At 45.0% G+C, this 23,025-nt stretch overlaps 1 protein-coding gene across 3 annotated transcripts in view; it reads left to right on the top strand.

The window, feature by feature from the left end:
* The window catches only part of PTPRU (protein tyrosine phosphatase receptor type U), a 765,217-nt gene that overhangs the window by 690,419 nt on the left and 51,773 nt on the right, over window positions 1-23,025 (top strand). For all 3 annotated transcript variants that reach the window (XM_069225125.1, XM_069225127.1, XM_069225126.1), the window contains 2 exons: window positions 19,562-19,711; window positions 21,408-21,581. In XM_069225125.1, coding sequence (XP_069081226.1) covers window positions 19,562-19,711; window positions 21,408-21,581 — 324 coding nt within the window. The remainder of the gene's footprint in view (window positions 1-19,561; window positions 19,712-21,407; window positions 21,582-23,025) is intronic.

The raw sequence follows: 23,025 nt of genomic DNA, 5'->3' as shown, positions 1-23,025 counted from the left end.
ATCGGGAACCAGTTAAGGAAATCTATCAAACCCAGACATTTCTGAAAAGTAGACATAAAGGGAAGTCCAGAGAGGTTTTGCTTGTGTGGATTTCCAATTTTTTTTTTTTTACCCATAATACCCTGCAAACGTGAAACGCTGAATAAAAACACTTTTTTTCCTTGCATTCCCGTGACATAAGCTACAGCAATATACACGGATCCACAAACTTCTTACCACTCAGCATTCCCCAACTTGTCCCAATAGAAAGGCTACCCCATTGGTGTGCCTGGACCTAGTGCCTACCACAAGAATGGATAACACAAGGGCCTAGCATGAGGGCTAATGTTGACCCTGGGGTGATCCATTCCTGACACGTGCACTATGCACAGGCACACAAGTGGGGTAGCGTCTTTAGCAGGACACATGAAGAAACGCTGGGTAGTAGGAATTTTGCGGATCACTGCAGATTCCTGTAGTTTATGTGACAGAAATGCAAGTAAAAATATTGTTTTTATTCAACATTTGACCTCTGCAGGGTATTCTAGGTGAGAAAACTTTGGGGAATCCACATAAGCCACACTTCCGTGGATATCCCTGGGTGTACAATCTCTCTTGTGACCCCTAACGTGGGAGGGCAATCCCCACTGTTTAGTATGGAGTCCTTCCCTGTATATGCTCTCAAGCTGTACACGTAGCCAGTAGAGCTCTCACACAGCGTGAACAGCTTGATGCCATAGCGAGCTCTTTTGCTTTCGATGTACTACCTGAACAGCAGCCGCCCTTTGGACAGGATCAAGGTCTCATTGACTGCTATATTCTTTCCAGGAGTATAGCTCTCCGGAATCCTGGTAGACAAATGTTCCAAGACAGGCCAAATTTTAAATAACCTGTCATGGTCTGGATATTCCCGGGACAATGCAGCAGAACTGTCATTGAAATGCAGCGTGTGCTGCAATAGCAAAAAATAATCTATGCTTATGTACAGTGAGAAGATGGCGGTTACCCAAACTGTGTAAGCCGATCAATAGGACTGCAAGGTGGGTTTCTGCACTAGTCCCGTTTTGAGCGTAAGGCCCAAAAACATCTCCAACGCCTCCTTTGAAGTGAGAGTTCACTGGCTTACCCTAGAACGGGACCTAGAGTGCTTCCATGCTCCCTGAGAAATTGTTCAGCAAGCAAATTTGTTTGCTGCACAATTTGCAGAAGGAAGTCAACATCCCAAAAAAGATTGATGTAGCCATTTGGCAAAAAGCTGGTAGTATTGATTTTACATCCAGCGTCACCAGTAAAAGGTGGAATTTTGGACGGGACTAAGTTGGGGGGCTGCTAAGACTGCACTCTGTGCTTGCCTTCGCATGCGCCTGCTCTCTGGGTTGGGCTAACCCGCTGTTGTCCCACTGCACAGACTGTGCTTGTGAAGGGTCAGCACGACTGTCCTCGTCGTCTCCCCCAGAATCACTGGAAGAGGAGTCGTCGGATGGGACTCCGCCAACTGAGAAATCACTCCCAGATTCTGCTCCATTGTCCTCTCCCTCGTATGCTGTCTCAGTCTCTGATCCAGCCTCAGAGCTGTCCTCCATAACCTGAGTTAGAGATTGAGCACAATCCAATGAGACACCATCCCTTCTACTGGATAAACTGTCCCTCTAAAGCACTAGCCTACGTAGAAGGCATATACATTGTTTGCAAAATTGCTGGTGGGTGGGTGTATGTGAGTGTGTGTGATGTGTGCAACAGTATATGTCAGACACCGTGCAACAGTATATGTCAGACACTTTACCTTCACTCCTTCCCTCAACCAGCAGGTTCTCTAAAGACACTGAAAAAAACAGAAAAGACACACTATTACTTCATCTTGCCACATGCTCTTCATCACAGCCTTTAGCATTGGTGGCGCCAAGTGCGACAGTCATTTTTACTGCTCCCCCTCCCATGACCTCCTCCTCAGATTACCTCGCTACCACCCAGCAAAAGTGCCCTTTATGTCTCTCTAGCCCCCTTCGCACATACATTTCATTTGTTTCAAATTACAGGTAATGGCTGGCTTTACTAATCCACTCAGCTATTCACATAAAATACAGATCTGTTCTTTGCAGCAGGCATATAAACTTTATGCGATACTTTATTGTGTCAAAACTGCCACTAGACAAAAGTCAGATCGCTTTCTCTAGCAGGAACATAATCACAAGAGTTATCTTGACATTTGTATTGCTGCCTGGAATTTATATGTGCCTGAAAGCTCTATCTCTCTCTCTCTCTCTCTCTCTATATATATATATATATATATATATATATATATATATATATATATATATATATATATATTTATATGTTCGACGGCATGTGTAGCTGCAGATACACATGCTATGCATAGCTCTTCCGACATCTAGTGTTGGGCTCGGAGTGTTACAAGTTGTTTTTCTTCGAAGAAGTATTTTTGGAGTCACGGGATCGAGTGACTCCTCCTCTCGGTTCCATTGCGCATGGGTATCAACTCCATTGTTAGATTGTTTTCTTTCCACGGTCGGGTTCAAACGTGTTTCCTTTCGCTCCGAGACTTTGATTCGGAAAACCATAGAAAACCTTCTTACTCGTCGGTATTGTTTCGACCGCGTTTCCCATCTAGCATCGAACCAGTAGTACCGTCGGAAACGTAATTGTTTCCGCCCTTCGGGGCGCGTGCGCCCCAAACGGGCCTGTTCGGCCCTACCGCGTGCAAAGCCTGATGGATCGGACTCCATTCTGATTCTGCCCTCAGTGCCATGCGAAGTACCCCTATACAGACCAGCACTTGGTTTGTAATTTGTGCCTTTCTCCAGGCCATCGGGAGGAAGATTGTGAGGCCTGTCTATCATTTCGATCAAAGGAGACCCTCCGAGATCGCAGAGACTGAAGACTCCAAATGGCATTGAAAAGCAGTGAACATCTCGACGTCATGGAGGAAAAGCAGGCACAGACAGCAATCTCCATCCGAGCACAGTCTCCGAACAAGAGTCAGAAGACGACAGACCCATCACAGCTGGCCAGCATGTGAGTATGCCTGCCCCTACACCCCTGCAGAAAAAACATTTAAAGGCCTTGGGCACACCACTGCTGGGAGGCCATGGTTCGGCCCGAAAAAAGACTGTTGGCGACCGCCCTTCGGGGTCAGCGCCGAAAAAGGCCACTCTTCCCTCTACTTCGGAGTCTAGTAAACCTGTTGAAGGCACCGTTTCAGACTCCAGTAAAAAAAAAGCCCATTCTTCGGAGTCGAAAATTCGGCAATAGGCTTCGGAGCCGAGCCTATCGACTACCTATTCTGGACCAAAAAAACTACACACTTCAGAGCCCTAAAAATCCTAATATACAGAGGAACAAGGACTTTAAAAAAAATTGAGAGAATCTCATAAGACTTCTGAGGAAGAGCCTGAAATTGAACCAATTTTACAGGTTATGGATGAGAGACAGTCCAGAATACATATCCATAAGCGACCCCTCCTTTAAAGACAAAAAGAAAGTTGGCTTTCTAAGAGGAATTGGACTCTGTACAGTTACCACCAAAGGTGCAAAAACAAAAGGAGAAACCATTACCTCTCCATACTTCTCCTCAATCTCCACAATTATCTTTCTCACCAACACATTCTTTATATTCACAAGGAGGTACGGCAGACCCATGGGATCTCTATGATCCTGATCCCATCCCAGATAATGACCCAGATATTTACCCATCCAAACCTTCTCCTCTAGAAGATACCACTGCATACACCCAAGTAATATCCAGGGCAGCATCTTATCATAGGGTAACAATGCATTCAGAGCCATTAGAAGAAGATTTCTTATTTAATACACTGTCTTCTACACATTCAAGGTACCAGTGTCTCCCAGTGTTACCAGGCATGGTTAAACATGCAGACCACATGTTAAGCGAGCCTGTAAAAGCTAGTATTATCACACCTAGAATTGATAAAAAGTATAAGTCTGCACCTTCTGACCCAGATTACATTACTCACCAGGTCCCTCCTGACTCAGTGGTAGTCAGTGCAGCAAAAAAGAGGGCAAATAGTCAGTCTTCAGGAGATGCACCACCTCCTGATAAGGAGAGTTGAAAATTTGATGCAGCAGGGAAAAGAGTTGCTACACAAGCAGCAAATCAGTGGAGAATTGCAAATTCTCAGGCACTCTTAACCAGGTATGATAGGGACCATTGGGATGAAATGCAGGATATTATGCAGCATCTCCCAAAAGAGCACCAGAAAAGGGCACAACAAGTAGTAGAAGAGGGGCAAGCGATTAGCAATAATCAAATAAGATCCGCCCTTGATACTGCTGATACAGCTGCAAGGAGTATAAACACTGCTGTCACAATCAGAAGACATGCATGGCTATGATCCTCTGGTTTTAAACCAGAAATTCAACAGGCAGTACTTAATATGCCTTTTGATAAAAAGCACCTCTTTGGCACAGAAGTGGATACCACTACTGAAAAATTGAGAAAGGACTTGAATACTGCGAAAGCAATGGGCGCTTTATCCACCACCCCATATAGAGGCTCCTTTCGCAGACCAGTTTCGAGGAGGTTTTAAGCCACAATCCTCAGAGGTTTCCACCTCCCAAACAAAGCAATCATAACAGACCCAGTATCAACAAGGTGGGTTTGGAGGATCATATAGAGGTCAATACTTCAGAAATAGAGGTAAATTCCAATCCTCTAAACAAACAACATCACAGCCTAAACACTGAGTTCCTTCCCTCCCATCCACTCCACACATCTGCTGTGGGGAGAAGACTACAGCAATTCCACTCTCATTGGCAAAATATCACCTCAGACAACAGTGTATTATCAATTATCCAAAATGCTATTGCCTAGAACTAATATCCACCCCTCCAAACATTCCACCACAATATCACAAGTTGTCCCGGAACATACAGTTCTGTTACAACAAGAAGTAGAATCTCTACTGTTAAAGCAAGCAATTGAATTAGTTCCACAGTCTCAACAAGGAACAGAAATATACTCACCATACTTGCTAACTCCCCAAAAAGATGGCACCCTCAGGCCAATCAATCTATACATCTTGTCAGAGCATTTTCACATAGTAACTCTGCAAGATGTTATTCCACTACTGCAAAAACAAGAGTTTATGACTGCACTAGATCTCAAAGATGCGTATTTCCACATACCAGCTCATAGAAAAAACACTTCAGGTTTGTCATAGCAGGAAAACACTACCAGTTCAAAGTGTTGCCATTTGGCATTACAACAGCTCCAAGGGTGTTCACAAAGTGTCTAGCAGCAGTAGTGGCTTACTTAAGAAGACAACACATCCATGTCTTTCCATATCTAGACAATTGGCTAATAAAATCAAGAATTCTTACACCATGCCAAAAACATACTTGTTATGTGATAGAAACTCTGCACACACTAGGGTTCTCTTTAAACTACCAAAAGTCACACCTTCAACCAGCACAAGTACAACCGTACCTAGGTGCTATCCTAAATACTCAATTAGCTCTAGCATATCCAAATATACAAAGGATACAAGCTTTCCAAAAGTTAATACCACTCATACAGCCAAATCAACAATACACTGTAAGATTTATCATGAAGATTCTAGGAATGATGGCATCTTGCATAGCAATAGTCCCACATGCAAGATTAAACATGAGGGCCTTACAACAGTGCCTTGCACAACAATGGTCACAAGTACACAGTCAACTTCAAGATTTATTGTTGATGGACCGCCAAACACATATGTCCCTTCATTAGGGGAATCGCAGCAATTTAATGAAGGGGTGCTCGTTTCAAGACCATGTGCCTCAGACCATAATTACAACAGATGCATCAATGATCGTTTGGGGAGCTCACCTAAACAATCAGACCATTCAAGGGCAATGGGATGTCAAACAGAAACAGCTACACATAAACCACTTAGAATTATTAGCTGTGTTCCTTGCCCTCGAAGCATTTCAACCCCTTCTCAAACAGAAGAATGTTCTCATAAAAACAGACAACATGACAACCATGTATTATCTCAACAAACAGGGTAGGGCACATTCATCTCAGCTCTCCCTTCTAGCCCAAACTATTTTGAAATGGGCAATTCACAATCAAATTCATTTACTAGCACAATACATTCCAGGGATAGACAATGAGTTGGCAGATCTCCTCAGCAGAAATCACCAACAAACACACAAATGCGAGATTCACTCCCAAGTATTTCAAAGGTACTTTAAAAAATGGGGAACATCAGACATAGATCTATTCGCAACAAGTGAAAATGCAAAATGCCAAAACTTCGCATCCAGACACCCACATCCCCTACCCAAGGGCAATGCTCTATGGATCAATTGGTCAGGGATATTTGCTTACGCTTTTCCCCCTCTCCCACTCCTTCCATTTCTAGTCAACAAATTACGTCAAACGTCACTCAACCTGACACTCATAGCACCAACCTGGGCACGCCAGCCTTGGTACACAACACTACTAGACCTATCTGAAGTACCTTACTCCAAACTACCAAACAGACCAGATTTGTTAACACAAAACAGAGGTAAATCAGGCATCCAAACCCCAATGCTCTCAATCTAGCGATTTGGCTCCTGAAGTCATAGAATTTGGTTATTTAAATCTTCCATCAGAATGTATGGAAGTAATTAAACAAGCATGAAAACCTACTACTAGACAGTGCTACGCAAACAAGTGGAAAAGATTTGTCTACTATTGTCAATTTAAGAGCTTAGATCCACCTACTGCATCTATACAAGATATTGCATGCTATTTACTTCATTTGCAGAAATCAAATTTGGCTTTTTCATCCATCAAGATACACCTTACTGCAATATCTGCACACTTACAGACTATTCAGCATACTTTTCTCTTCAGAGTTCCTGTTATCAACGCCTTCATGGAAGGTTTAAAATGCACCATTCCACCCAGAACACCACCTGTTCCATCATGGAATTTAAATATTGTACTTACCAGACTCATGGGACCACCTTTTGAACCCATGCACTCTTGCCAAATTCAATATTTAACATGGAAGGTTTCCTTCCTTGCAGCTATTTCTTCTTTAAGAAGAGTTAGTGAAATACAAGCATTCACTCTTGAAGAACCTTTTTTCCAAGTGCACAAACATAAGGTACTAAGAACAAATCCTAAATTTGTACCAAAAGTAGTATCTCCTTTTCACATCAATCAAACAGTGGAATTGACGGTCTTCTTTCCACAGCCAGATTCTGTGGCAGAAAGAGCTCTTCATACCCTAGATCTCAAAAGAGCTCTTATGTACTACATAGACAGAACTAAAGATTTTAGGAAAACAAAGCAACTTTTTGTTGCTTTCCAACAACCACATACAGGCAATCCTATATCAAAACAAGGTTTAGCAAGATGGATTGTTAGATGTATACAAACATGTTATATCAAAGCAAAGAGACAACTTGTGATCACTCCTAAGGCACATTCTACAAGAAAGAAAGGTGCATCAATGGCTTTTTTAGGAAACATACCAATGGTTGACATATGTAAAACAACTATATGGTCAACCCCTCATACATTCACAAAACACTACTGTGTTGAAGTGTTTTCACAGCAACAAGCCACTGTAGGCCACGCTGTCTTAAAAACATTATTTCAAACAATTTCAACTCCTACAGGCTAGCCACCACTTTTTGGGAGGACTAACTGCTTTGTAGTCTATGCATAGCATGTGTATCTGCAGCAACACATGCCATCAAACGAAAAAGTTCACTTACCCAGTGTACATCTGTTTGTGGCATGTAGTGCTGCAGATTCACATGCACCCTCCTTCCTCCCCGGAAGCCTGTAGTCGTTCAAGTTTAACATTTGTAAATATGTGTATACATTTACATTTGCATGGACATCTCTTTGTATTTCTATACTCTATCACTCCTTCCTACACCCTCTGCCGGAAAACAATCTAACAATGGAGTTGGTGCCCATGTGCAATGGAACTGAGAGGAGGAATCACTTGATCCTGTGACTCCAAAAAGACTTCTTCGAAGAAAAACAACTTGTAACAGTCCGAGCCCAACACTAGATGTCAGAAGACCTATGCATAGCATGTGAATCTGCAGCACTACATGCCACGAACAGATGTACACTGAGTAAGTGACATTTTCCATATATATATATATATACAAAAAAGAAAAGAGAACTCTGGGTAGTTCCCAAGTTTAGGTGAAGAGCAGCTCCAGTAAGGAGCATCCAGCAACACCAGCTACACTCTAGATTTGCTCACCTCAAATGTCTGTTTATCTAGCAAAGTTTTTTTGCATAGGATCAGCACAGTGCTATCCACGCCGAGCTAGATAAGGACAAAGGCCCTCATTACGACCCTGGCGGTATAGAACCGCCAGGGCCGCGGGAGCACCGCCGACAGGCCGGCGGTGCCCCGCGGGGCATTCTGACCGCGGCGGCTTAGCCGCGGTCAGTAAAGGGAAACCGGCGGTCTCCCGCCGGTTTCCCGCTGCCCCCAGGAATCCTCCAAGCCGGCGCAGCTTGCTGCGCCGGCTTGGGGATTCCGACTCCCCCTCCCGCCATCCAGTTCCTGGCGGTTCTCCCGCCGGGAACCGGATGGCGGGAGGGGGAGTCGCGGGGCCCCTGGGGGCCCCTGCAGTGCCCATGCCAATGGCATGGTCACTGCAGGGGCCCCCGTAAGAGGGCCCCTACAAGTATTTCACTGTCTGCTTGGCAGACAGTGAAATACGCGACAGGTGCAAATGCACCCGTCGCACCTTCCCACTCCGCCGGCTCTATTACGAGCCGGCATCCTCGTGGGAAGGGAGTTTTTCCCTGGGCTGGCGGGCGGTCTTTTGGAGACCGCCCGCCAGCCCAGGGAAAAACTCATAATACCCTCCGCGGTCTTCTGACCGCGGAGCGGTATTACGGAGGGCGGAATTCTGGCGGGCGGCCTCCGCCGCCCGCCAGAGTCGTAATGAGGGCCAAAGTCTTTTGCCATTTGTACAGCAAAGGCTTTAAGCATAGGTTTGACACAGTGTCAACCTTGCTGAGCTGTAAAATGACAAAAGCCATTTACCACTCCAGGCACAGTATTACAGCGTTGGACTGGTAAAATACCATCCCACTTTGAGAACCTTCAAGACCACAACTCCTCTTCCCTCCTAGACAACCTCACCAACCTTGGACTCAAACAACTGGTCACAGCACCCACCCATTCAGCAGGACACACACTTGACACAATCTTCACTTCGAGCAAACACATAACCTAGACCCACACCACCGAACTCCACTGGACCGACCACCACTGCGTCCACTTCTCCTTCGCCAAACCCCCCACACACCAACACACCACGCCCTACCTCATGTGGGACAAGATCCCCACAGAACGCTTGAACTCCCAACTGGCACAGAACCCCCCCCCACACCAACGACCCCAACACTGTGGCCCACTACCTCACAAAATGGATCACTACCTGGCAGACTCACTAGCCCCCTCAGAAAAAACATCACCACCTGCAACATCAAGAACGCCCCATGGTTCACCACTAAACTCCAAGTGCAAATGCCACAAAGCGGAGAAAGCCTGGCGATAAGAACCCTCAACCACCAACTCCTCCACCCTCAAAACCTCCATTCGCAAACACCACCAACTCATACGCACCACCAAAAGAGCATACTACAAGGAACGCATTGACAACTCCCAAAATAGCAAAGAACTCTTTATCATCATCAAAGAGCTCTCCAGACCCAAAGCCAGCAACATAGACCCCACACACACACACACAACCCCTCTGTGACTCCCTCTCAAACCACTTCCACCGCAAAATCCTGGACATACACAACAGTTTCAAACCACACACACCCCCCCACCCATCCAACACAGACCCCCCTCTGACCCCCCCAACCTACTTATCACCTGGGCCCCAACCACTGACGAAGAAACGGAAAAAACTATGAATTCCATCCACTCTGGATCCCCCTCCGACCCCTGCCCCCATCACATTTACAACAAAGCCAGCCCAACTATCGCCCCCAAGCTTCGCGACATAATCAACACCTCATTCAACACCGTCACCTTCCCAGACCTCTGGAAGCACGCAAAAATCACTGCACTCCTAAAAAAGCCCAAAGCGGACCGGACGACCACTCCAACTACCGCCCTATCTATCTCCTCCCTTTCCCCGCCAAGGTCGCGGAGAAACTAGTTAACGCCTGCCTATCCCACTTCCTTGAGGAAAGCAACACACTCAACCCCTCCCAATCTGGGAACCACAGCACGGAAACCGCCCTCATCGCATGTACTGATGACATCAGAACCAGGGTCGACAAGGGCAAGACCGTCGCACTCATCCTCCTGGACTTCTCCACGGCCTGCCACCACACACTCCGCACATGCGTCCTCAACACGGGGATTCGACACAAAGCCCTAGACTGGCTCACCTCCTTCCTCACCGATAGAACCCAAAAAGTCCACCTCCCTTCCACTCCACTGCCACCAAAATCATCTGCAGAGTCCCCCAAGGGTCCTCCCTCAGCCCCACACTCTTCAACATTTACATGAACCCACTCGCCAACATCCTCCGACCACATGGAATCACCATCCTCTCCTACGCAGACGACACCCAACTCATCATCTCCCTCACCCGCAACCCCACTACCGCCAAAACCAACCTCCACGCTGCACTCCTTGAAACCGCCACCTGGATGACAACAAATCACCTCAAGCTCAACTCCACCAAAACCGAAATAATCATCTCCGGCCCCAACAAAACCATATGGGACGACTCCTGGTGGCCCACCACCCTAGGCCCCGCACCAAACCACGCAGGCAACCTCGGCATCATCCTGGACCCCTCCCTCTCTATGACCCAGCAAATCAACGCCATCACCTCCTCCTTTTTCAACACACTCCGCACGCTGAAAAAAACCTTATCAGAGACCAGAAAGACCATCACCCACGCACTCATCAGCAGCAGGCTAGACTACGGTAACGCCCTCTACGCCGACACCACACTCAAACTCAAACGCAAACTCCAGAGAATCCAGAACACAGCCGCACACCTCATCCTAGACCTCCCTCACCACGAACACATCTCACCACACCTCAAATCCCTTCACTGGCTCCCCATACACAAGAGGATCACCTTCAAAATCCTCATCCACGCACACAAATCCCTCCACAACACCGGCCCAACCTACCTCAACGAAAGAGTGAACTTCCACACTCCCACCCGCCACCTCCGATCTGCCGACATCGCACTCACCACAGTCCCCCGCGTCCAACGCACCACCACAGGAGGCAGGTCCTTCTCTTACCTCGCCCCCAAAGCCTGGAACTCCCTCCCCACCAACCTCCGCAAGACCCAAGACCTCCTGCTTTTCAGAAAAAACCTCAATACATGGCTGTTCGAACAGTGATCCTCCTTCACCCGCCCTCCCCTTCACCCCCCCAGCGCCTTGAGACCCTCACAGGTGAGTAGCGCGCTCTATAATTTTTTTTTATTTGATTTGGTTTGATTCAAGCCAACCTGGAATAAGTATAAGCAACCCCTGACACGTGTTTCGCTCTCATTAGAGCTCTTCAGAGAGGTTACGTTTTGTCCAGACAGGGATTTGTTTTGATATATATATATATATATATATATATATATATATATATATATATATATTCATATATATATATGTATATATTGAGAGAGAGAATATCACTTTTTTATATACATGTGTGGTTTCCCTGGAAGCCGATCACGACACCAAGGGAAACCACACTTGTATAAAAAAAATTATGCCCTCTTAGGGGGGTAAGCCCATGTCAGGAGGGCCGACCCTCCATTTTTTATATTTGTTTTATCCAAGGGGGGAAACATTCTCTTTTATGAAAAATAATACCCCCGGGGGCACTTACATAAGGTCCGACCCCCCCTCCCCCTCCATTTTAAATCCCTGGGTGGGCCTAGTGCTGTTTCCTGGCTGAAACAGTGCCAGGATCAATGAAAACTCTCCCCTTTCCATTGATGCCCCCTGGCATCTGAGAAGGCTGTTTTGGCCTTTTTCCCTTGCGGCGCACTGACGTCACAGATTGATGAGAGGAGGGGTTTGGGGGGGAGCATTTTTCAAAGGCCTTCCTGGTGAAGGCCTATGGTTGTGACCCACACCAGGGAGGGTGTGCGTGTGACGGCCAATGGTCGTCACACACACTAAAGGGGTTAATAGAATATTTCAGATTTTAGTAAATACCTAGCAAATTCTTCATGGGGCTCTCTTTAAAAAGAGCACGGATTACTGCTGCACTTGAAATAAAATGGCCGCTGGAGAATACAAAGCTGCAGTTGAGGAACCTTTGCCTCAAGAAGTAGTTCTAATGCCTGTTTAACTATTCAGTTTCATACTAAGCGGCCCAATAAGTTTTAATTTTTAGGCAACTGCAGGGTAAATGATTAAGGTTGGAAATAAGGAGGTATGCAAACAGGCAAGCCACTACCTCGCATAATTTATTGTGTGTTCAAACAGAAGAAACCTCTGAGCTACACGCAAGTTGTTTCTCAATACAGTGGATGGGAAGCTGTGCATGTGAATGTTAGGCATCTGCCAAACTCTACATAAACTTGTAAGTGGTCTATTTCCTATAGTGTCTTTCAGATATATTCATGAGGCAAGTCCTTAATGGGGCACGAATGCGTTCCCAGCTCTCTGTTGCCTGTACCCATGTGGCCCAAGTGTTTTAGGGACAAAATGCTGCTGCCTACATCTGTTCGTAAGCCTTTGTTAAATGACTTGGCAGGAGTCGACCCATGGACAGGTGTCGTCATCACTAATAACCGGTCTCGCCTAATTTAGCATTTGCAGCTGCAATGCCAACATTATAATGGGCTTGGATGATGGCTTCCCTGGGATCTGGATGATCGTACGTCTAAAAAACATGGTTGGAGAGCCCATGAATGCTGAACTCTTTCTATCCTAGAGGACAGTAATCAGCCACAGAAACAAGTCCAAGTAATTCCATTTTGCTAGAGAGATTAAAGACTTACAGCAAAGCGGCTTGAACATCTTTCTGCAGACACAGTAGAGTGCATACAAAACTGGTACAGAAGAGGAAGAGTTCCAGGAAACTTCTAGCAGTTTCATCAAAATAAGTCGAACTGGTTTTACCGTTAGGGGATCTTCCCCGCTCCTGGAAGGTCCCAGCAACTTTTTAGAAAGAGAACAAAGATTGAGTAAACATTTGTACTGAACTTTGCCACCACTCTCACAGGCAGTGTGGCACCAAAGGAATTTGTGTATTGGATGCTTTCCCTACTGTGCCTAGGGTCACCTCCCCCAAACTATGGCCAAAGACAGGTTGACATAGTAGCCTGAGTGTCATTGCGGCTACAAATGCACATCAAATTTGAGTATTTCAGTTCTGAACCTGAATCTATATAACAACTAAACTCTCCTAACTCCATAGAGGGGAACTCTCTAGTCTGCGACCAGAGACTGGATGTGTATTTAAACTGTAGCCCCACCAAATTTAGGGGGAACTCAGTAGCCAGTGCCCATAGATTTGATAGTTATTTAGACCGGACTTTCCCCCAGATCATAGAGGGAACTCTACATGGGACGACCAAAGCTTAGATGGGTGCTATGATTAAAGGAAATGGAAAAGTATCAGGCAGTAGCAAAGGTTTCTTTGGGTGTCAGGCATGCAGTCCAAACAGGCCCTAGACGTGATTTCTCAAGACTGGAGCCACGAATGCGTTGATTGTAAGAAGTGAGTCGTTCTGCCAGCACAAGAGGTGAACTTTCAAGAAAGTAGAAGAGGATTAACTGGGGTTATCTTCCTTCTAGCACCCCAGGGGCCGTCTCCTTAGGGTAGGGTCTGTGTCACTCATTAGCAAAGTTGAGCCAGTGCACCGTCCTTCCTTGGATTGAACACTTTTGATAATCCCCCACACTGATAATTTAGCAAGGCTTTCAATTTTATTGAGATCCTCTACAGCAAAATAAGCATTACAATGAATGATCATTCTCTGTAAATATATATTTTCTTCCAGTGAGTGACTCTAGAACTTTCCTTCACCTGTAAATGCACACATGAACACAAAACAACAGTAACAAGAACGAGAAAAATCCACGAATAATTGACTATGATGACTGCCACGTTCAAGAGCAGTTCTCAGCCTTTTAGGAAACTCGCCTGGGTTTCTTCACTGTGAAAGCAGAATGGTAACCTTACAACTCCAAGTGCCAGGGATGTCCCTGGGTGGGCCTGCTAATAGAACCCACTCTGCAACTTCAGCTTGGTGTAAACGCCTCACTCCGAGATCGGCCAGAACTCCCCGGGCGTTTCTATAATGAATGATTTGGCACAAGGCGTCTTGGCCGCCTTTGCGCTTCATTATCCCTCTGAAGTGCTTTTTCCTATCGTGCAGCTGACATTTCTCGTTGGCATCAAAAGAAGCGTGTCTTCTGCAATCTGTCCTACGTGTTTCTCACTCACTCTCAAGAGTCTTTAAATAAACTGCCAGGAGTCATACTAAACCACGAATGTAAATGACGTTAAAGTTCGATACTTTATTAGCTAAACCAGCTTAGTGCCGACTAATTCATTATTCGGAAGTCAGCTGTTTTTGTTATGAAAAGGGTCTATACTCTCGCGCGAGCAGATTCGTCTCCACCTCTCCCCATCCCTTTCCCTGCCCCATAGCTCTCCCGTGGCACGCCGACTGGCTGGACTCTCTTCTGTGCATTACAAAGTCGGCCATATTTGAATGAGAGCTTGTCTCAGGCATACAAGCAAACATTTTGAAACAAGGAAGAGGGAGAGGTTTTTTTTTTAAAAAAGACCGAGGTATTTTCAATACTGACGTACAATTAAACAAATGCATTTTAGAAGGAAGGCAGCTAAAATTAAGCCATTTCGGTCTAAAAAACCGTGAGTCTCCCACCTGAATCGGGTCTGTTTTTAGGCATGATTTTGGCGCTTAGAACTCCATCACAAATGCACACAGGCGCACATTGCCAATTGGGCTGGAAGAGCTTTAGATTTCCCCTCTATCCAGTATCTATGATTATATCAGCATGCATGAGAGCTACTGTTATTGCATTCCATCTCCAGCAACAAATAAACAGTAGGAGCACTCCGCAACACTCTAGCTATAACAAAAGACCGAAGGTAAGTCACCAGAAGGATGTCTTGAAAAAAGTGAGTTTCAGCTTTCGGTCAGAAAAAATGAGGTGTTTTTTTTCATTCCTAAGGAAAAATATAAAAAGGAATACTTCATGATAGAAGGTAAGTGTCCAAAATGGTTGTGAATTCCGATATATGCTGTAGCTCCTACACCTGCACATATGGTATTTCTGATCAATGTTTTTTTTTTGCTTAGGATAAACAATAGGGTCATCATAATAAAAATTGCACCCCTGGAATTTTCCCCAGGTACATTTTGGCAGGCCAAGCCTGCTTGAATATACCAGAGGAGCATGTACAGTAATTACCAGAACACCGAAGATGCAGATTTTGATCCAGAAAGCACCAAAAGTATTCACATCATTACCCTTTTTTAGGGGAAAACGTGCAATAAGTGAAATATATCGCACCAGTAAATTTCTGAAATACAAACTGTAGGATCTTACCAGGAACTAAATATTGCAACCCTTTCTAAATTACTAATTGCTGCTTTAATGGCCATTCATAACAGGAAACACTATTTAAATGGAAACTGAACAAAATAAATATAGCTTTCTGATGATCAGGTGAGAGGCCTTGTGCCTGCCCCTTACCCTGTGCCTTGCCTTGACTCCGTCTTTTAACCAACTATAATCTATGATGCCAAACCCACTGAGTGGTCCAGATCAACCATTGCTGTGCTTCTCCCACCCTCTGAAGTCTTGCCTTGGATTTAGGCTCAGTCGGGTGGTACCCTGCTAAAACAGTAAGTTTGCGTACATTTTCTAAACCTGTTATTGCATTTTTGTTTTGTGCATCTGAGTACCTGAGCTGTTAATGGCATTGAAAGTACCAGTCTAAAACGTTTTGGAAACGCATTGGCATCTTCAATTTAAAAAAGGGAGAGGGGGTATCTGAGCCTGTTTGTTGTTGGTTTTTCTTTGCTCGGTCATATTTTGTCTTCTGTGTCTGCGCCGACTAGGCCTTGCCCTGCTCTGAGGGTCAGATGTGTCATCTTGTGCCTGCCCCTTATCCTAGCTCTATATAACCTTTTCTGCCAGGATGTCCGGTCATGGCATCAAGATGCAAGGTGAAGAGCTGAGCAGTAAAGGGCTTCTTCCCTTTTTGGGCCAGCAAAGGCTTAGGGAAAGAATTCCTGCTCTGCCCCCTTCAACCTGCACTGAATTCATTTCTGAAATTATGTTATAGTTGGTTGTATAATGGTTGCTTCTCTGTTGGTTCTGGTGAACTCTCCATAGTATACCGTTACTGGGTGTTTAATACCCATTTTCATGTTTTGCTCCCTACCATTCCTGGCAGGGCAACCCAAAGTGCATGCCAAAGATGGCTATATATGAACTCTTTTTATGGGTTGCTACCTGCCACTCCTGGGTGGACTCCACAGAGCATACGTTATGCCTGTTTGCATATTCGTTGCTCCCCTGCAGATCCCAGGTGGGCTCCTCAGATCACATATTACTGGTGTATAGTGCCATTCCTACGTGTTGCTCCTGGGTTGCACCTCTACTGTCCATGGGAGGACTTTTCAGAGGAAATTCTGTGACTGGTAGTATATTAGTTTTTGTTTTGCAACTCCTGGGTGGGCTCATCAGAGTATATACTAATGCTGATGTATAATGCCCATTCTTATTGGTTACTTCCCTGTTATGTGTATTTGTAAAGCACACTATCACCCACAAGGGTATCCTGGAGCCGAGCAGGTGTGTGCGTGCGGAGCCCTGCCTATAGTAGGATGGTTAACTAAAAAGTCAGATCTTCAGCTTTTTGCTGACTTCAGGAAAAGAGGAGGCTCTGATGTGGAGTGGGAGCCCATTACACATTTTAGGAGTGATGTTAGAGAACGCCAGTCCTCCTCTTCTGGTTCTGTGTATACATTGGGTGTGTGCAGATAGGAGGCCTGGGAGCAAAGGCATCTGGGTGGTTGGTGAAGGAGATGTGACTGTTCAGGTAGGTGGGGCCTAAACTGTGTAGTGCATTGATTGTGGGTTAGGGGAGCTTGAAATGAGTGTGTTTGGGTACTCGGAGCAAGTGGAGCTTCCCTAGGTTTAGTGTGATGTGAGTTATGTGTGAAAGGTTGAGGATGAATCTGGTTGGCGAGTTCTGGATGGTTTCTAGTCTTCTAGAGAGTTACTTGGTAGTCCTGATTTACAGGGTGTTCCCGTAGTCCTAGTTGCTGGTAGCTAGGGAGTGAATGGTAGTTTTACTGGTGTTGCTTGGAAGCCATTTGTAGATCTTCCTTAGCATTTTCGGGATGTAAAAGCAGGATGCAGTGACAGTCATGACTTGTGTGGTAACGTCCAGTTTGCTGTAGATGATTGTTCCGCGGTTCTTGGCATGGGTGCTGTGTGTGGGTCCAAGTTCGACTGACCACCAGCTGGAGTTCCTGTGTTGAGGTGTTCTTGCTACTTCTATCTTGTCAGTGTTGAGCTTGAGACAGTTGGCTTTTATCCAGATAGCAACTTTAGTCATGCATGCAGTGAACTTGTTTCTTTTGTTGGGGTTCTTGTCCAAGAAGGAGAGTATGAGTTGCAAGTCGTTGGCATAAGGAAGGATTTTGATGTCTTGTGTGCGGATGACATTGGCCAGAGGCATCATCTATGCCTTGAAGACTGTGGGGAGGGATGAACCTTGACACACTCCACAGATTAATTTGCCACTTCCGAGAAGTAAAGTGTCAGGCTGGCATCTTATGTTCTATCTGTTAAGAAGGAGCAGATCTGGTGTAGACAGGGTCCTTGGATGCCAATCTCATGCAGGCCACTGATGAGGATGGGGTTTGAGACCGTGTCAAATGCTGCAGAGAGATTCAGGAGAATGAAGGCTAATGTATTTCACCTGTCAAGGGTCATGCAGATGCTGTCTGTGACATCAATGAGTGTTTTCTGCACTTGGTTGGGACTGAATCCAGACTGCATGGTGTTGAGGAGCTGGTGGTTTCTGAGGTGTATAGGTGAGTCATCGGTTGAGCAGTTTCTCTAGGACCTTTGCTGAGTATGGTAAGAGGGAGCTAGGTCTGTAATTGGAAAACATGACTGGGTCAGCGGATGCTTTCTTATGCAGTGACATGACAGTGGCATGTTTTCACATGTCTGGGAATGTGGCCGAGTCGATAAAGGCATTGAGGATGGGTGTTAGTGCTTCTCTGTCGCTCCTAGGTCAACCAGTTAGAGCCTATATAATAATCAATGGAAGTTCTGGGCAGTTTTCCTTTGTTTTGTATTAACTCTGGATAATCCATATAATGAAGGCAACCCCAAAGATGGTAAATATCCACAGGCACTGTTGTGTCTATTTACACACATTTGTCCTACACTAATACTCATGCGCTGCTACATTGTTTTACTGCTACATGGTACGAGCGATCTATATATACACCTATGACACTAAACTACTTCCGACATAGATGAAAATGTAGTCATGTTCTTTCTTCATACATAGATTATCATCTAATGCTTGAGTGGTCCATCTTTCACTCCTTTTTTCTTCAATACGTGCCTTTATGCTGCAAGAAAACATGGTAACAGCACAACTTTGGTTTGAACGTACATATTGAAATCTAGCCAATACAGACCACATGAGACATATATTCTTCTGTTCAGGCAATCCCATGAAACAGACTGCTACCATTCCAAAATATGGTTATTGGTATAAAGTGATAGAAAACTGCTAGATTTTTTCCCCATACATCATGTTCTAGCTATGCCTCAAATAAATGCACATGATATTTATCTGTTTATATGTACAGTATTGTGACTTCTGCAGCGATCTGTGCGTAGGTTGCAGGGGAAGGGGTTTTGAGCCTGCATGTCCATTTGAAAAATCCCTTTTTCCAGGATAACGTGACGAGATAAGTCACAAATAAACCAGGTCAGCAGGGATTACGTGCTCTGGTGCTTTGGGGAAGAGGAATGTAGGGTGATAGGACACTCATTTTTGGGAGCCGGGCAGTGCGATGTAAAACACAGTGTGGTGTGGTGTGGTGTAGTATGAGCTTTGGGTAAGATGGGGAAAGGAAGGGCTGATGAAAGAAGTATCTGTTAGGAAAGAAACATAAGGGCATGAGGCCTATATTGACCTAAAACATTACATGAGTTTAGCACCTCTTGAGCATTACTTGCCTTCTACTTGCTAAAATGTTCAAGCTAAACTTGAACATTTTTAAAATACCCACAGAACTAGGACTTTACCAAACCCTACTTAAAAAAATTCCTATGATGGTATTATGCACTGCCTATGGGTCACCTGCTCGTCATTGGAGACAAAGGATTGAAGTATTGACGAGATGTCGCACACTCAGCATCACTATTCGTTTCAATATTCTCCCAGTGATCTCACAAAATTATAAGAAACAATCCCCTCTAGGGTGCTCACGGGAGGTGTCTTTTAATAATGTCCACGTCTTTGATTTGTGCTTGTAATCTGCAATATGTCTCCTCTCCCTCCTCCAGGAACAGTACATATTTATCCATGATGCCATCCTAGAGGCATGTCTGTGCGGAGACACCTCGGTCCCGGTGAGCGAGCTCAAACTGGCATATAAGGAGATGCTGAGAGTGGACCCCCAAAGCAACTCCTCGCAGCTCCGGGAGGAGTTTCAGGTGAGGAAGGGTGGATGAGGTGGTGTGGGCGGGATTCAAACAGAATGACGGTGTACCATTCACAGTCATTAAATAGGAGGCGGACAGGGTGCCAGATGGTTCCTTAGGTTGCTAGAAACTATCTAGAATGGTTCATCTCACAAGAATGGTGAGATCTGGTAAAAAGGGAAGTTCTGTGGCAGTTCTGCTTGGTAGGTGTTGGAGGTTTCATTCCTATTTCAGGTAGCTAGAAAATGGACTATACTTCAGGTATGAGATATCCTTGCTTTTCATTCTGGTACTTGTATTTTTACTGTGGTGATTATAAATACAAGACTATGGGACCCAATAAACGTGGCAGTGAGCAAAATGTAAGACATGCCCTCTAGAAAAGTTGTTCTCTGATCCCCATTCATTAGAGGAAGTGCCACGCAACATATTTTGAGCAAACAATGGACCACAACTCAGAATCATCTTGATATTTTAATTACTCCAATGTAACGTCTGGCACTTTTTCAACTTTTGCTACTGAAAGTTAATACTTGGTAGCTGCTTTCTTTCTCTCTGCCACGTTTCAAATAGAAAAGCAGCACCTTTTTACTTTAGTTTGATAGACAGTTTAGTTTGATCGGTCATGCCACAGCATCCACATAAATTAATGGACCACCATGCGCCTTTTCCACTTAAATTGTGTAAAGAACAGAAAATAGTAGAACGTTGGCAGCTGGCAATTGTCATCTTTCAGTTAGTGTAGAAGGAAAAAGTGACTCTAACATTGTGTATTGTGGGCCATTTAGTTCCGCAAAACATGTTGGGTGAAACCTCTCCTTTATGACTGGCTTGTGAAGTGCTCAAATGAACCAACATCCCACAAACTTAACATCCACAACTAAGGCTTCCTCCCAAGCTAGCTCTTTAAGTCACCTCGGAACGAAGAGGTGCATCTGGGTTATAAGACCCAGGTTTGTAGTGCAACCGTAACCCACAGGGCATCACGTCCTCAGTTATGGTCTCCTTAATTTATCTAAAGCAGACAAAGTTATTGTTGTGTAGCAGTTTACATGCTATTGGCTTATGGCCGTAAAAAGGGGGTAGGGTCGACTGAGAACTCTACCCTGATCCTTCCCAGTATCTACCTAGAATATGGTCCTCTGATGCTGTCCAATATTAATACTTCCATTGTGCATCACCATTACAATGGAGGAAGGAAACAGATTATAATAGCCGTAGGTGGTTTTGGACCTCTACCAATGCTTGAGTCCACCCATATAGCCAACTGGCTCCAACCTTTTTTCCACCTTGTTCCCTTTTACACGCCCTGCTTTAGTTGGTAAGGAGAGAACAGTAACCTTACCTAGCCCTGTAAAGTTTCTTGTCCCCACAGCTGTGGGGCGAGGGTAGTGTATCCGAGTTTTGGCACGGGGAAACATCCTCCAAAAACACTGACTGAGGCCATGTCACTGAGGAAGAGCAGGCTTCTTGTTATCCCTTCTCACATAACCACCATAGGTAGCCAAGCCCGTTTGGCCACTCCTCCTTATTTAATTAGTAAGGTCAGCACCCAGTGACCCAATGAGAGTTAAGTACTCTGACTCAGTGCATTGTGTTAGTTTAAAACAATGGATTATATGGCAAACCCCTGAAGCTGAATTGTGGTGTTGCAATTGCCTTTCTTTTTGTTGGATTGCCTACCATGTGCATGCTGTCTCTGCCGCAGACGCTGAACTCCGTCACAGCCCAGCTAGATGTGGAGGAGTGCAGCATCGCCCTGTTGCCCCGGAACCGTGAGAAGAACCGCAGCATGGATGTCCTACCCCCTGATCGCTGCCTGCCCTTCCTCATCTCCATGGACGGCGACAGCAACAATTACATCAACGCAGCGCTGACCGACGTAAGTCACTTGCGGGGCCATGGAGCATGGATCTCGATATTAAGTGTGTGGGTAATGGCGTTAAGGTGCCGGTGTGCAGGTCACTTAAGAGAGAAGCATTCCAAGCGATAGTTCCTTGTCTAGACTCATCAGCACTGCCACGAAGGCCACCATCCCAGGAGCTTGAATAATGTTTGCCAGACCGGCTGTATTCCTAGTTCCTGTCCCTCCTCAGTATATTCAAGAACTAAAAGGGGCTACTCAGTCTGCTCACAGGGGTTGGACCTTCTACATATTACCAGGAAACCGCACCTGTGAGGTCTTGTTTTTGAATGACTCTAAAGCAAATTATTATTACTACCCAATCTACTGGCATTAAAGAACAGAGGGTAGGTGAGAATTATTTGTTTTGCACAAAGCCGTACAAGACAGGCTGCACATAACCTACAGTAAGCATATAAACGTATGACTCAAAAACATTAAAATGTTGTTGGATCCTTATATACCTATAAATTGGTCCTATATTTTTAAGTAATGTGTATAGGCGATAAATGAATGTGTTCACATATATGGTTTCAAGCGCATAAGCAGTAATTAGTGAGATGCAATGGTGCAAGCTTCAAGAATGACCAGAGTCAAGATAAACACTTCCTTCGAGGAAGGAGAAAAAGTATTTTGGGTCGTACTGTAATTTGCATAATATAGTTCAAAATAATCTCTGTTCCAAGAAACACCCATTTCATTAATATAGTATATAGTAGTTAAAGTGATTTTAAATTAATGGTCGTAATATAACAATAAGTAATAAAGATCTTTAGACTGATGATAAGCCCACTTCTCCACGTGTCTAGCTACATGGCATTTCATTTCATCATTGAGAATACCAACAATTCCCACCTTTTGTATTTGTATAATTTGTGCTCCCTTACAGGGGAGCAGCCCCAAAATTTCACAAGCATTGGCAATGCCAATAGGTCTTGCTTATGTGAGAGCTACTACCTTTGCCAATGTGTTTAAGCCGTGTTGTACACCAGTGTGGCTGCTTTTCAACATTGCTAAAAGTTAGTGGCATAGAGGAGAGTGGCATGGAGTGTCAAAGAATGGAATGGCAAAGAACAGAGTAGGGTTGTAGAATGGAATGGGGAAGAGCAGTAGAGTGTCATAGAGTGGAATGTTGAAGAGTAGAGTGAAATGGCAAGGAGTGGAGTGACAGTGTTTTGAATTGAAGTGGCATACAGTTGAGTCAGAGTGCAGCGGTGCAGAGTAGAGTGGCACAGAGTGCATTGGCATAGAATGCAGTGGTTCAGAGTAGAGTGGCACAGAGTGCACTGCCATAGAATCCAGTGGCACAGAGTAGAATGGCACAGAGTGCACTGCCATAGAATCCAATGGTGTGGAGTAGAGTGGCACAGAGTGCACTGCCATAGAATGCATTGGCACTGAGTACAGAGTGCATCATCGTACA

The sequence above is a fragment of the Pleurodeles waltl genome, chromosome 3_1 (genome assembly GCF_031143425.1).
Source record: "Pleurodeles waltl isolate 20211129_DDA chromosome 3_1, aPleWal1.hap1.20221129, whole genome shotgun sequence".
Taxonomy (NCBI): Eukaryota; Metazoa; Chordata; class Amphibia; order Caudata; family Salamandridae; genus Pleurodeles; species Pleurodeles waltl.
The sequence above is the reverse complement of the archived record's forward strand: the minus strand, read 5'-3'. Positions and strand labels throughout refer to the sequence as shown.